The sequence below is a fragment of the Choristoneura fumiferana genome, chromosome 17 (assembly GCF_025370935.1).
Source record: "Choristoneura fumiferana chromosome 17, NRCan_CFum_1, whole genome shotgun sequence".
In the NCBI taxonomy this organism is placed as follows: Eukaryota; Metazoa; Arthropoda; class Insecta; order Lepidoptera; family Tortricidae; genus Choristoneura; species Choristoneura fumiferana.
The window spans coordinates 392,570-407,637 of NC_133488.1; the positions used below are offsets into that span (position 1 = coordinate 392,570).

The 15,068-nt window shown below is 36.2% G+C and overlaps 1 protein-coding gene across 1 annotated transcript in view; it reads right to left on the bottom strand.

Moving 5' to 3' along the window:
• Positions 1–6,142: 6,142 nt before the first annotated feature.
• The window catches only part of LOC141436683 (putative inorganic phosphate cotransporter), a 27,728-nt gene continuing 18,802 nt past the window's right edge, over positions 6,143–15,068 (bottom strand). Inside the window, exons 7-11 of the mRNA XM_074099693.1 lie at positions 13,075–13,207; positions 11,426–11,544; positions 8,014–8,133; positions 6,944–7,061; positions 6,143–6,448 (exon numbers count right to left, since the gene is read on the bottom strand). Of these exons, the coding sequence (XP_073955794.1) occupies positions 6,408–6,448; positions 6,944–7,061; positions 8,014–8,133; positions 11,426–11,544; positions 13,075–13,207 (531 nt within the window). The 3' untranslated portion in view covers positions 6,143–6,407. The remainder of the gene's footprint in view (positions 6,449–6,943; positions 7,062–8,013; positions 8,134–11,425; positions 11,545–13,074; positions 13,208–15,068) is intronic.

The window sequence follows — 15,068 nt, forward strand, 5'->3', positions numbered from 1 at the left end:
ACGTGCGGGCTCTTGCCATCGCTTTCACCGTCTCTTTCTGTCACCATCTTACACAGACAGGAAGAAATAATGAATGCGATAGCAAGCGTTCGCGCGTGACAATACGGCCTCAGATCCATGTTACTCATTACCTAACCGTCTGTCATCCTACTAATATTATAATCGGAAAGTTTGTGAGTGAGTGAGTGAGTTTGTGAGTGAGTGACTATGTTTGTTACTTCTTCACGCTGAAACGGCTGGACGGATTTAGATGAAATTTGGGAAAAAAATAGTTTATAACCTGGATTAATCCTACTAATATTATAAATGTGAAAGTTTGTGAGTGAGTGAGTTTGTGAGTGAGTGAGTATGTTTGTTACTTCTTTACGCTGAAACGGCTGGACGGATTTAGATGAAATTTGGGGAAAAAATAGTTTATAACCTGGATTAAAACATCGAATACTTTATATCCCGATATTCTCACGGGATAGGGATACCGCTGGGCTTAGAGACATTAAATTTGGTACGTAGGTAGCTGGACGTCTGGATTTTTTTTATTTATTTATTGAGAAACAAACAGTCATGTATAAACATGAAATTGAAGACAAAGAAATCAAACAGAGTTCCCATAAAGTAATTGAATGAAGAAAGCAAACATAGGATCCCGATACATTCTCTTATGTCAACTAGGCTAACACATAGACTTTTATCCCGATGTTCTCACGGGATAGAGATAAAATCTCGAAATAACAACCGCTGGACTTAGAGTCATGAAATTTGGAATGGCTCTTTTAATTTAACGTCAATGAAAACCCCGATGTAATTTTAAGGGATTTCCACGAGAATTCAACTGCTATAATGTAATGATTTATGCGTGCGAAGCCGCGGGTAAAAGATAGTCTTCTATAATTATCGCACAATATCTCGCAATCAAAACTCAACTAGCGGTCAGCACCAGAGCACCACAACTGTTGACCATGCTATCAGATGTTAGATTTAAAGAGCTGCATGAACACATAATTATTTGTTGCATAGACGTAGCTATCGTAACTTTTTTCTTTAACGCATAATTCAATAATATTAGTGTATAATCCTACTAATCCCACTTTTCCCACTATAATATTATAAATATGAAAGAAAGAAAGAAAGAAAGAAAGAAAGATTTATTTTGGCTCCATAAGTACCACCTAAAACTAAGACTAAAACTAGCACTAAAACTATGTTACTTGGTGACACGACATGATACCAAAAAAGGATAAGGATATGAATGTTTTAAAGTCTGTTTGTTTGTTTGTTACTCAATCACGTCTAAACCGCTGAACTAATTTAGATGAAATTCGGTATTACCTGTATAGGTAGTTTGAGTCCCGGGGAACGACATAGGATACTTTTTATCCCGGACAATGGCACAGTTCCCGTGGGGTAGCGATAATCGAATACTATGCGGACGGAGTCGCGGGCAACAGCTAGTAGTTCAATAAAGCATAAACAGAAAGAAAAATTTAATTTCAATACTTACAACTATATCAAAATTCAAATTTTATTTTATAAAGGCGCTTCTTGATATTCTTTTCTCATGTCCTCTCTTTTGCAGCTTCAAGTTCAACTTTTTCTGAAAGATAATGGGAGTTTTATAATAAAGTAACCCATATAGTATTTAATTTAACCTAACCTAACTTATAGTAATTATAGTGCTAGTATTTTTTCCAGTACGAGTATAATAAGGAGAAGCAATAATAGTTATAGAAGCAATCGAAGAGACAAATAAAGATAAAAAAACACAACATAAATTCGCGGTTTCGTTTGTTGAGGGAATAGCTCGATTCTCTGAGATGCAGTCACGTGCAAGAATAAATCTTGTTAGCGGCGAATAAAGAACAAGGAAATATAAAAGACTATCAATATATCGATGGCAAAAAGCGGAAACATAGTAACCGCCACCTGGTCAAAAAAAAATATTTCATATTCGGAATCAGCGATTTTTTCTGCGTCGAATGGGAATAGGTTTCATAGCTCTGCGACGCTTAAAAAAACTGAACATCAATTCAAAACGAATGTATTTTTTGACCATTGCTACATCTAATTTGAATAAATAGATTTGTATTTGTTTGTATAACATTATATTGCGCGGACGTCAAGTGAACTAGTTCGAAATGGTCAATCGAGCGCCGCAATGTAATGCAACTTGCACGATTGTTCTTGGAAGTCTTAATTGGGCTTAACAATAAGCGTCGCGTACGTGGCCGCAACGGCCAACTGGCCGCTTCTCTGGTTAATCTGGCCGTTGCGACCACTGGACGTGGTCATGACCATTGTGCGAGGTACTTAGTTCATTATACTCTTGACAGAATGGTCGTGGTCCTCGCTTGACAATCAGTAGTGAACCTTCATGACAACGTTCTTGTCAACATAGTGTGGTGGTTCCTGAACAGAATTTCGTCAACGCTGCAACCGTACTCGTTGAAATAGGCAAAATCGAAATAAGCGTAAGCTTACTTACTTGAGAAGCGGTTACATCAGTTGTTTATACGGTGGTGTAGGGGTTATAGCACACGGCTGGCAAGACCTGGGTTCGATTCCCAGCGCTGGTCTCTTTTTCTGGTTTTTCTGTGCATCCATGTCTTAGTTTGTATTTTCAATATAGATTCGATATTTCCTAGTAGCAAAATTTCCATTTGTATTTTTTCCCAATATGATTATTTACTTAATTTTGAAAATTAAAAAAAATCAGGGTTTTCCCAATTTTATTTGACATGCAAACATAGGTACCTACTTCAGTTATGTAAAGTTTACATCGTCCCGAAGGGCCAAAAGCACACAGAAGTAGGAGCTCCGCTTCAGCTGTGCTCTGTCGACACTGTTGCAGTGTCGTCGATTAAAATTAGAAAAAATGCGATTGTGAAAATTAGCTTCAGTAGAAAACCATAGTAGGAAAAGAAGCATTTGGAAATTAAACCGAATGGAAATTTTGTTTCCGATTATGTACGTACAACTTCGGTAATTATGTTGGAGATTAAAAACGGTTGCGTGAGCACTCCCAGCTCCCGTGTTCCCGACGGCCATTAGGGGGCCGCTGTAGTTGGGAGACACGTCTATGTAGTTCACCTGGAACAAGGGTTGTTAAGGTTACATGAGTTATTTTTAATGAAACAGATGTTCTTAAAAACAAAATAATTTTCTGTAAACATTTAACTCATTTTGTTGAAACATGAACATTTTTGAGGTTCTGAACTCGAAATACTGAAACATTATTACGGGCGGTGTCTCTGTGTGTTTTTTATCACATTTGTGAGTAAATATATAAAAAGTAAAATATTTATATTATATATATTATATATATATATATATATATTAATTGTACATTAATTATAATTTTGCTTATTGACTTAGAATTCTTTGAACATATATTGCTGAAATTTTGCATAAAAAATAAATTTACTTTTATATATATATATATATACAAAAATACAAGTCTGTACACTCATTCATTCATTCACTGACTCATCAACGTCCAGCCCAAACCCTTGAACATAGAAGCTGAAATTTTGCACAGAGGTTCCTTTTATGACATGTACACGAGATAACAAAGGAAAATTTCTGATAGTCACTTGTTTTTTTCAAACTCCACCATTTCGTCTGCCTCACAACCATCAAGCAACTCTTCAGAGCTTAACTAACAATGATCACAGATAATTTATTGTTTTAGAATGATACGCTACCTCAATTTTATCATACATCTACAAAATATAAAATTGAAGACCTAGTCTACCGTGTGGATTAAGTTAATAGTTGCGAGCTCAAAACAAATGCTTACTGTTTAGCTGATGCAGTATAACCTCTACTTTAGGAGTAGATAAAGAGTGTTCTTACTGCATTATTACGTCATCTTTAAGAACAACATTATTACACAAGCTATTATAAAATTAATCCAGAATATCGGCTAGTAATTGAATAAGTCAAATCAAACGGTCTTAAGTTTTTTTATTCAAAGGTACATTAGCTTGATAATGTATATGTATAGTATCATCATACCTGTATTCATCGATATTTCCGGTAAAATCATATACAACAGTGTGTTTTTTGGATGAAAGAAGGAAAGGAAGAAATACATTTATTCTCAACACAACAATAGACACCACTACACAAGACACAAGAATATATATTAAGTAAATAGGATACTATAAATATGAAAGCAATCATCGCTGCCCATGTACACCCATAAAATAAATTGAGATGCGGATACGTTCCTGGCCCTTTAAGAAAGGACAAGGGGTCTTGGGGGGGGGGGGGGGTATTGTTTTTTTTTTGTAGATATATTTTTATAAATTTTATTATCACAGTTAGACAAAAAGTATCTCCCTGTGACCTGAGTTGAACGGCAGTTTGATTGAACAATTATGTCATTCAGAAGTCTGAATGAATGAGATCATTAGATAGCTAATTATAGAAATGAAACGTATTTTACTGCATTTTGACACAAAAGTTCTTGTTACCATATTGTGAGCACGCCGTCGCTGATGCACTTTAACAGGCTGTTTTTTGAGTTTCACCTTTTCAAAGTCAAAGTCAAAATATCTTTATTCAATTTAGACTATAACAAGCATTTATGAATGTCAAAAAAAATCTACCACCGGTTTGAAAAATCTCTGTTGAGAAGAATCCGGCAACAAACTCAACGAAGTATATTTTTTTAAACATATTTACAATATTATTAAATGACATGTATACATCACAAGTATTTAACACAACTTTATATTTAACACAGTAGGTTCGCTATTTGAAGGGGTCACTAATGCGGATCGGAATTATTTTCCAAATATCCCTGTCCATGATATATCATTAACTTTATTATATGCCTTAGATATTAATGTCTTTCTTGACTATAGATCTGAATTTTGTATCCGTTTCATTTATATTTTTCTAACATTATCATCATCATCAGCTGGAAGACTTCACTGTTGAATAAAGGCTTCCCCCTTAGAACACCACAGTGAAAAACAATTCGTCACTTGCAGTCTACCTAGTAGGAGGACTGTCAAAGCTTCATCTTCCGGCTCCTGGTCGCTACTCGAGGACTTCTCACTCCCGACGGCGTCGAGCGAGATGGCCTATTACCACTTCACATTGCATATTTTTAGTTCTTCGGAGTTTTTTTTTTTTTTTTTTTTACTTCTGATAACGTGCGCCTGGTGAAAGCACTATAGTGGCCTAGACAAGGGTGTAAAGTAATCCAGATACTTCATTATTCATTAATATCTTAAAATGTACGGAGCCTTCAAATAATTTAAAAAATTACGGGTCTAGGTTAAGGCTTCAAAATCCGATTATACCAGAAAAAAAAGGTTATACCAGGCTCCATTTTTTAAACGTCGTGTTTTTAAAAAGAAAGGTGACAGTTTTGGTTAATAATATAACAACAATCTCAAACTACCCTAATATAAAAGCCGTCATCATTACAGCATCGTCATTATCGGCCATAAAACTTCACCTCGAATCTCTCGATTTCATGCTGAGCCATTTTCCTTTTCGTAATCATTACATAACTAAATAGACCACTTTTATCTTTTTCATCACACTTGCTCGAAACATGCAGGCTACCTTGGTTGCAACCCCCCAAATAAAACCCTCGACCTTAATGTGCTTGGCGCGGAGGCTGGCGTCTTCGACTTCGGGCTTCTAATACTCTCGTTCGTAATTCCTTGTTTACCGCCCTTAAGACACAATGTACTATTATAGGGCCATCAATACTTCCCTTTCCAGTTCGTGGTTGCTACTCTAGAACCTAACAGTCCCTTCTAAAAGTCTTCTATGAAGCTGGTGGGACCCCTTAGGCCCTGCTGCCATTTAAAGACGAATTTGCCGGCAAACTAACTACTCGTATTCTTTGAACATGAAACTACCGTGAGACTCACTCATATTAAATGATATTATAACGGATAACTCACGTCTTAAACCGAGTTTAGCTCGACATGTTTCGGGCTATTTCGTAGCCCTTCCTCTCAGGAGCACGCGACTTGGCGGCTGCCGCAACACGCACACTGAGTGCTCACACACACAGCCCCAGCAGCGCAGCGTGCTCCTGAGAGGAAGGTCTACGAAATAGCCTGAAACATGTCGAGCTATACTCGTATTCTATTGGAAAAAATCAGGAAAGAAAAAAAAATACGTTAAGAAATCAATACTATATTTTAAAGCTTTGGACAATACAGACTAAGTCTTGATGAGAATAACGAACTGACTGACTCATAAACGCTAACCGCAGAGGTTCTGTTTATGATGTTGTCAAGCAATATGGGACGGATTTTTGGTACCATAAACAGAATATTGCGCAACGGCAGTTAAGTTTGGCGTCAAGCTATAGGTAGACCAAAATCTTCTTTAGGTCACTGAGCCATCGCCGTACTTCGTCTTGTTTTACCTACTGTTTACTATCGTTTTTCAGTCATTTCCGTTTCCACGTTTTCTTCTTCTGTAAAAAAAAACTAATTGTATAGTTACTCTAATATTGAAATACCATTTTGAAAATACCTGGCTCATTTACAGATCAGACTAAATTGTCTGGTCAAAAATATAAAATACTTAAAATATTGTCACGCTTTTGACGTCAATGCACTTTAAACATCGACCAATGTATGTATTTCAGATAAAAAACCGCATTCGAATCTATTTACCCGTTTAAGAGGTACGGTGCCAAAGACAGACACACAGACATACACACACACAGACACACAGTATACATACACACTGACACACATAGTGGTCAAACTTATAACACTTCTTTTTTGCGTTTAAATTTAAAAGTTAAAAGTATTAACAGTCGTATTAATCGTCATTTAGTTCATTCAGTAAAAAATCGAAAATAATATGTTTTCTGATGGAAAGTAACGTAAGGAGCAAGTTAGAGCTACTTTCATTTCTGGACAGCATTTGGTCTAAACCTTGTCAATCACCTTTATAAACTTACCGACGATGTCATTCCACGGTTGTGTATCAGCAGACATGAAGAAGACGAAAAGCGCGTTGCTGAAGAATATCATGCCAGCCATCAGAAACATGATGATACGCCATTGTTTCTGGTTTGTCTGGGGAAGAACTTAATTTGTGAGCTATCATGGCGAGATATAAAATGGCTTTTGATGAATAAATAGTTAATATTCAAGTAGGTTTATACCGCCATTCAGCCATTTCTGGCGTACATAATATGAAGCATTTCAATTATGTAAATTGTTGTCCTTGTAACTATGTCAATAAAGTTATAATATTCATTTATTAATGTCAAAAAAATAATTTATAGAATAATAACATTCCTAATATAACCATGTCTTAAGTTTAGTATAAAATATTATTTAAATAAAATTTAATATTATATAAAATATACTAAAAAATAATATGAATTTATTATAGATTTCGGTACAGTATTGAAAATTTTAGTTAACATATAATAAGAATTCCTTTTAAATAAATTTAGTTTGGCTACTGGTAAATTTAAAGGTTCTTGCGTAATAGTTCGCTTATAATCATTATTCCTTATTATAAACAGTTCCATATAGTTCCGTACAAACTTACATGCCTCTAAAATGTATAAACATGGAAGTGTGAGGATCTAATTCTTTCTAAAGGCAGGTTTACATGAATCAGTTGGTTTCAGACCCCATATAGCTCTTATACCTACACCGTTTTTGGGTTACAAAAACTTTCTTAATATCGGTAGAATTTCCCACAGAATTTCCATATCTAAGGGCAGAGCATAGATAGGCATGATAAACCAGAAGAGCAGCCTCCCGTGATGCAACAAGACGCATTTTTTTAAGAGCAAAAACAAATCTGTTTACTTTACTTACTTTCGCTAAACGTAGTGGAATTCCTTATACATACTGACCCGGACTGAGCCCACGTGGTAATAACAGCCGAAGTTGTCTCATTCTCAGAAGACTTGTGGGTAGTAGCACTGAATAGAAGACGGTGATAGTTATGATGATGATGATCACAGATAAACTGTGTCTCAAGGTGTTGGAGATAGACCGAAACACTTACCACATCAGTGACAATGTTAGAGATCAATATTGGTTGAGTGACAATCAAGAGAGTCGAAAAGGTATTGCCAGTCGCCAAGAGAGATCCGCTGAAATTCGGCGCCAAATCGATGTAATTCACCTGAAAGAACAAAAAAACATGAATAAAGAGCAAATCATTGATTGTTAAACACAGTGATAGTGAGTGAGTTATATGAGTCGATCCCGTGGGAATATCAGAGGCTTATTGTCTGACGCACTCAAAATCACAATCGTTTTCAGAACTTCCTTCCGTCACACGGTATAGCATTGGAGTAGAAAGAAATTATGAGAGCCCGGAATTTTCGCGGCATTTTTGATCTGTCATAGTGATTTCTCACTATCGACTACCTAAATGATATCGATAATGAGATTATCGTGAAATAATAATCGTTATATCGATACCTCCTACGTATACTGGTACAAGTGACAAATTTCTGATTTTAGTTTTTTGCAATTTTGTGATTAATATTTCCTTATTTACCTACCACAAAAATTTGCACGGATATTCTTATTAGTTTTGGAAATAAAGTGACGTATATGAATGTATCTAACACCGTTTTGCTAATCGGTACAACGTATACTGAGGCAACCGACATGCACCACTATACGCGGCACCGATATTGTCGCGGGGCCGGGGAAGTCCAGTGTAACTGGCAGTTGCCTCAGTGTACGCGCTAGCCGTCGCTGCGTGCGGACCGTTTAAACTGTTCTACGAACACATAATTTGATAGTATATATAAAAAAAACATGTTTGGTCTGACAATTGCGGAGGGCAAGACCACAATAGCCGTATTTCTCATATACAGTCATGGAAACTAAATCCAATGTGAAACCTTTTCGTGATCTATTTCGCTATGATTTCTTTGGCAAATGTATGGGATGTCACCCCAGTACCAGTAGTTCAGTTCAGTTTCCTCGGCTTTACCTACATGTACGCGTGCTATAAATATAACATTGCAGTATTACATTGCATTCTGGTAGTTGAGCATCCCCAAAAAGAAGGCGAAGGCATGCATGCTTTAATTAAAATGAGAACAGTAAATTTCAATATACCTACAGGTTAATAAAAAAAATCCTGTACTATACTGTAACCCATATTAGGGCTACTGATTACTAATACGATATAAGTGGGAAAACATCGAAATTAGAAAGTCTTCTTGCGACTCCACTTCCATGCAAAACTTTTTTTTTTCGAATCACAGTGTTTTTCTACTTGGATCATATTAGTTATTAGTAGCCCTAATGTGGTTTAATGTATAGTACAGGTTTTTAATAACCCCCTATACACATTTTTTTATACACACCTAAGAAATGGTACCTGGCTATGTATATGGCCAAAACGGGTAAACCGTATGAAGTTATAGAAGTTTCCCAAGACTCAGAAACAGACACAAAATTTAAATCTTTTGTCAAGAAGACATTAATATATGGCGTATTATTTATTTTAAATTAATGATTATATCATGGATAGAGAAATTTGGAAATAATTCCGATTCGCATTGGCGAGTGCTTACTCCAAATAGCGAATTGAGAACTGTTTTAAATATGTAGTTGTGCTAAATACTGTGATGTATAGATATCACTAAAATATGATTGTAAATCTGTTTACAAAATATGCCTAGGTTTATTGCCAGACTCTTCTCAACAGAGGTTTTTTCGAACCGGTGGTAGATTTTTTTGACATTCATAAGTGCTTGTTACAATCTAAATTGAATAAAGATATTTTGACTTTGACTCAATATTTCATGTCAAAGCTTGGCTTAAGCAAAGTGCTAATCAGACTTGCGCACGAAGGGTTCCATACCATCTATACAACTTCATTAGGATTAGCAAAAAATGGCAAAAAAATACATTTGTTGTATGGGGGCCCCTTAAATATTTATTCTGTTCTATTTATTATATCTATTATATCGACTACAGATATACATAATCTGTGAAAATTTCAACTGTCTAACTATCATGGTTCATGAGATACAGCCTGGTGACAGACGGACGGACAGCGAAGTAGTATATAGAAGTAGGGTTTCCGTTTATACCTACCTTTTGGGTACGGAACCCTGAAGAGGCACAAAAAGCTAAACCGTTATGTGGATACAAATGGGTGCGATGCGATATATGTATCACATGAGGAACCTTTCACAATAAAATACGAGTACACATTTGAACAGGAATACGAATCCATTGAATGTGCTTCCATTAATTTAAAGCACTTAATACAATTAATATTCTTAATAAAACCATTTATATTTCAAGTGAGGTTTTTTATAAAGGTATATTTCTGTATTTTGTATAGCACGTTTAAAACATTACTAGCGGTATATTGGTACAAGTGGCATGCTAATGTTAGCGTATATTGATGCAAGTGATAAAAACGTTTATAAATCAATAGATGAAGGTAAAAGAGCATCTGTTTTATTGTTCATTGCAAGCCATATAAGTATTTCATCTAAAAATTCATATACAATATAAAAATATCGTTAGATCAGTAATCTACGCATTACGCCGTATACTGGAGCAAGTGGTAATTAGCTCAGTATACCGCACAACTACAAGATGTAAAATACGCGTATAGTAGTGTATCTGCAATTTTCTCAAAAACTATAAGAAATTTCAAAATTCCATGAATACAGGTAGAAAGCAAATGTTTTCTTTGGAACCAATGCAAAATTTTGAAAAGTTATATCATCAAATGAGAAAGTTACAGGTTTGGAACCTTTGAACAGCTCTCCTGTAAATTTATGATTATGCACTTGTACCAGTATACGTAGGAGGTGTCGATATCTTTTAAAAAGACACTAATGGAACACTTATTAGCACAACAGACTTTGAATAAAAAATTGAATTTTTAAATTAGAAATTGTTAACTATTCATTGTTTTTATTACTTAATGCATATTTATGTCTATTTCACATTGTTGACTGCTCAAAAGTTAATTAGAAAAGATCGCTCTCTAACGGTAAGACCGTGTATTGTTGACCTCTACTTTTAATCTTTTTAATATGGTTTGTATCTATATATCGATATTGATGAAATATATACCTCGTTGAGTTTCTTGCCGGATTCTTCTCAGCAGAGGTTATTCCGAACCAGTGGTAGATTTTTTTTGACATTCATAAGTGCTTGTTGTAGCTTAAATTGAATAAAGATATTTTGACTTTGACTTTGATTATCGGAAGTCGATAAGTGAGAAGTCACTATGACAGATCAAAAATGCCACGAAAATTGCTGGCTCTGGAAATGAAATGCGATCGCGAGTGCTGGGGCGTCGGTTAGGCAATACGGCCACAGGATAAAAAGTAGTTTATGTGTTATGCCAGACGTCCACCTATCTGGCATACCCATGGGAATTCCCACGGTGTCTATGCACTCTTAAACATCATCTGTATCCTCACCATCCATCCAGAGTGGATCCCTGCGTATAACCCCAGCGCAACGATCAGCAGGAAGACAGCCAACGCGCTGTCATCTGTGTACGATACGGCCACGAGACACAGAGCTGGACCAGCTTGAGCTGCATAACAAACGCTTGTTTATTTGATGACCAATAAACTGTCAAATGAGTCTATTCAAATGAATAGATTCATTTGACAGTTTGACAGAAGACCATACATGTAATAAGTAAATGATTACCGAATCAAAACTGATTCGGTGATCTAGACACGCGGCGTGTCAAGCCAAGTTCAAGCTAACGGAACTGGCGAGCAGCACCGTGTGTAATTTTACCCGAACCATGTATGGTCTTCTTTTTTTACAGGCTTTTATTTAGTTTCACCTGTCCCGTTGTCTGTCTGTGTCTGTAGTCAAATATTGTAAGTTAAATTTGACCAGTTTTCAGTAGTTAGATTGACTCGAAATTTGGTATACTTATGTAAATTGCGTGACAATACAATAATCCTGGTAGTCCGGCCAGGAACGTCTTCACAGGACGGAACTCTTCAGTGGTTAATGGCATCGACTTGAAATTTGGTATGCAAATGTAGTTTGGGTCACAATACAAGTACAGTCAACAAAAAGTACAGTCAGCAAAAAAGCTTGTATTAAAAATGAAAGTTTACCAAAAAAGTTACTTCTTGGCATCTGTCTCTTTGTGGTTCGCGGTCAGTATTAATAACTTTGGTTTGTAAGATCAAATTCCCAAAATCGTTATTTCCTAGTAGCAAAATTTCCGTTCGCATTTTTCCTAAATGCATTTTTTCCCAGTATGCTTTTTTACTGAAGCTTATTTTCACAGTCGCGTTTTTTCCCAATCAGAGTCGATACAGAAACAGAGTTAGGTTTAGGTTATGTTAAGTTTACATCGGCCCGAAGGGCCAAAACTACACAAAAGTAGGAGCTCCGCCTTAGTGGAGCTCCGTCGACACTGTGTGTGTCGATTCTGATTGGAAAAAAACGCTACTGTGAAACTAAGCTTCAGTAAAAAACCATAGTAAGAAAAAATCATTCAGGAAAAAATGCGAACGGAAATTTTGCTACTAGGAAATAACAATTTTGGGAAATTGATCTAACAAATTCCTTATTTGACTAAAAATGTATGAATTAAGAATACTTGCGTGCTTTGCAAAAGCGTCATAAATTAAAGCCCTTTCACGAACATCTTCAAAACAGTAGTTAGACCACTAGTATTTTGAAGAAATTAACTGCGTATAACCTGACGAATGTTCCATTACAGAACGGAAATCAAAAATAACCCATTGTTTATATAAATAGTATTAGCATTAGCTATATAGTATTAGCTTTGCGTTAATGTAGTTTTGGAGAAAAGATGGTAAAGAATATAAAGTTCTAACTATACTTTTCTTTCTTCATCTCTTTTTTCAAAGTAGTACCTAACCATGCAAATCTGAAACGGGTCTCTTGTCGATTATAATCCTAATTTTATTTGTAGACGCTTAACCAACGGATACACCTTAAAGGCCGGCAACGCACTTGTGACTCTTCTGGTGTTGCAGGTGTCCATGGGCGACGGTAATCGCTTACCACCAGGCGATCCGCCTGCTCGTTTGCCCCCTATACCATAGAAAAAAAAATTGCTAGTTCATACCAAGTGTATTCCAAATTATTCTGGCTGCCTTCAAGGAAAGGTAGCCTCGGTTTGTGCAGAAATCAGACAAAACCCCGTATCCCATTGTGGCGAAGGCGCAAGCTAAGTAAGGAAGCGAAGAAAGCAGGCCGCTCTGAAAAATAATAAGAATAAGAAAAGAAAGAAAAACATTTATTCGTATAATTTTATAAAACAAGGAAAAACAAAAATAAAAATCAAGACAAATATTGTCACGAAAAGGTCCCAACTCAACATGATAAAGCTTGCAGCTGACGCTGGTCTTCCGTTGGAACCATTAAGACCTCAATGAAAATAAGCTCATTAAAAATTGTAACCTGACTTTGATAAAAGTACACACACTTACGACGACTCTTACTACACCTCACGAAAGACATAAAAAACTTGCATAAAAATACATTTTTTGACTTTTAATTATTAATCATATCACATCATCATCAATCGTCATTTTTCTTTTATTGCCAGTAAAATAATCAAAATATAAGAAGATGAGAATGAGAAGCAAAAATTTGATGATACTTACATTTTTCACGTCAAACCCGAGGATGTAATGCATATAAGACGGGATTTGGGTTAAGAAGAACACGAAGCAGAGCCCGGCAGAAGCGTGGGTCATGAAAGAGGCCCAGACATGTTTGGATCTGAAGACGTGCTTCCACGGCGTTCGCAACGTCTAAACAAAATTCATTTTAAACATAAAATTTGACCTAAAGTTGCTAAAAAGTGGCTCCGAAGCGGTAACGTTTCGTGTGCTCTGCCTACCCCATTTGGGAATACAGGCGTAATGTAAAAAAAATAAATGAAAAATTATATTTTGTGTGTAAAATTATTTGTTAGAAATAACAGGCCACGTACAAGTTGAACTTTGCGTGGAGAGGGTTCCGTACCATGCCAAAAGTCAATTATTTTCCTCTTTTTTTATAAATATTTTACGGTGCTTTTTAAATTATTACAATATATGTAAGGTTGTGTCACTCTGAAGATGAGCTCTGGTTGAGTTCGAAACGCGTCAGTGTAGTGTGGTGGTGGTGATAGATGGGTTTGTGTGATTTGTGTGTGTTCTTACAGTGTGGAGGTGGAGGAACTGCATGAACACGCATATTTTGCATAAGCTTAGCTATCGTAAGGTCGCGGGTGAGCAAGGAAATTATTTAGTACATTGATATGGACGTCCGCAAAGTAACGCCTGATTCAATAAATTATTTACAAAATATCACATTTGAAATCCTCACAGTAAGACGCGAGTTAACTACTACTAGCGCTATCTAGTGGTGTTTTAGTGAACTATTTTCCGCAAGTGAACGTATTATTATGAAGCCGTGGTGGCCTAGTGGTTTGACCTATCGCCTCTCAAGCAGAGGGTCGTAGGTTCATCCCTCGGCTCGCACCTCTGAATTTTTCGAAATTCATGTGCGGAATTACATTTGAAATTGACCACGAGCTTTGCGGTGAAGGAAAACATCGTGAGGAAACCTGCACAAACCTGCGAAGCGATTCAATGGTGCGTGCGAAGTTCCCAATCCGCACTGGGCCCGCGTGGGAACTATGGCCCAAGCCTCTTGTTCTGAGAGGAGGCCTGTGCCCAGCAGTGGACGTATATAGGCTGGGATGATGAACGTATTGTATTCAGTTTACTACTTTATTTTCAATTGATAGAATTCTTATAGGTTTTCCTGTAATCTACAAGCAATTTTTTTTTCAAAATTTTAGGCTCAACTAGTTTCGGAGATCAGGGGGGGGGAAGGTAAATTTTCGTCTGGTAAATACTATTTATTTTACGATAATAACAAAAATACATTTGAGATCCTTTTAACGAGTCCTTTTATTTGAAAATGTTGCAGTAGGGGTTGCAAAACTTTTTTTAATTTCCTAATTTGCCCTCGAAAAAACCCTTATTTTAAAATAATATTTATTTACTTTACACATCTGTGTTTGGGTCATTTGCCTGACTTGGTCTAGTAGAGTCGGAGCAAATT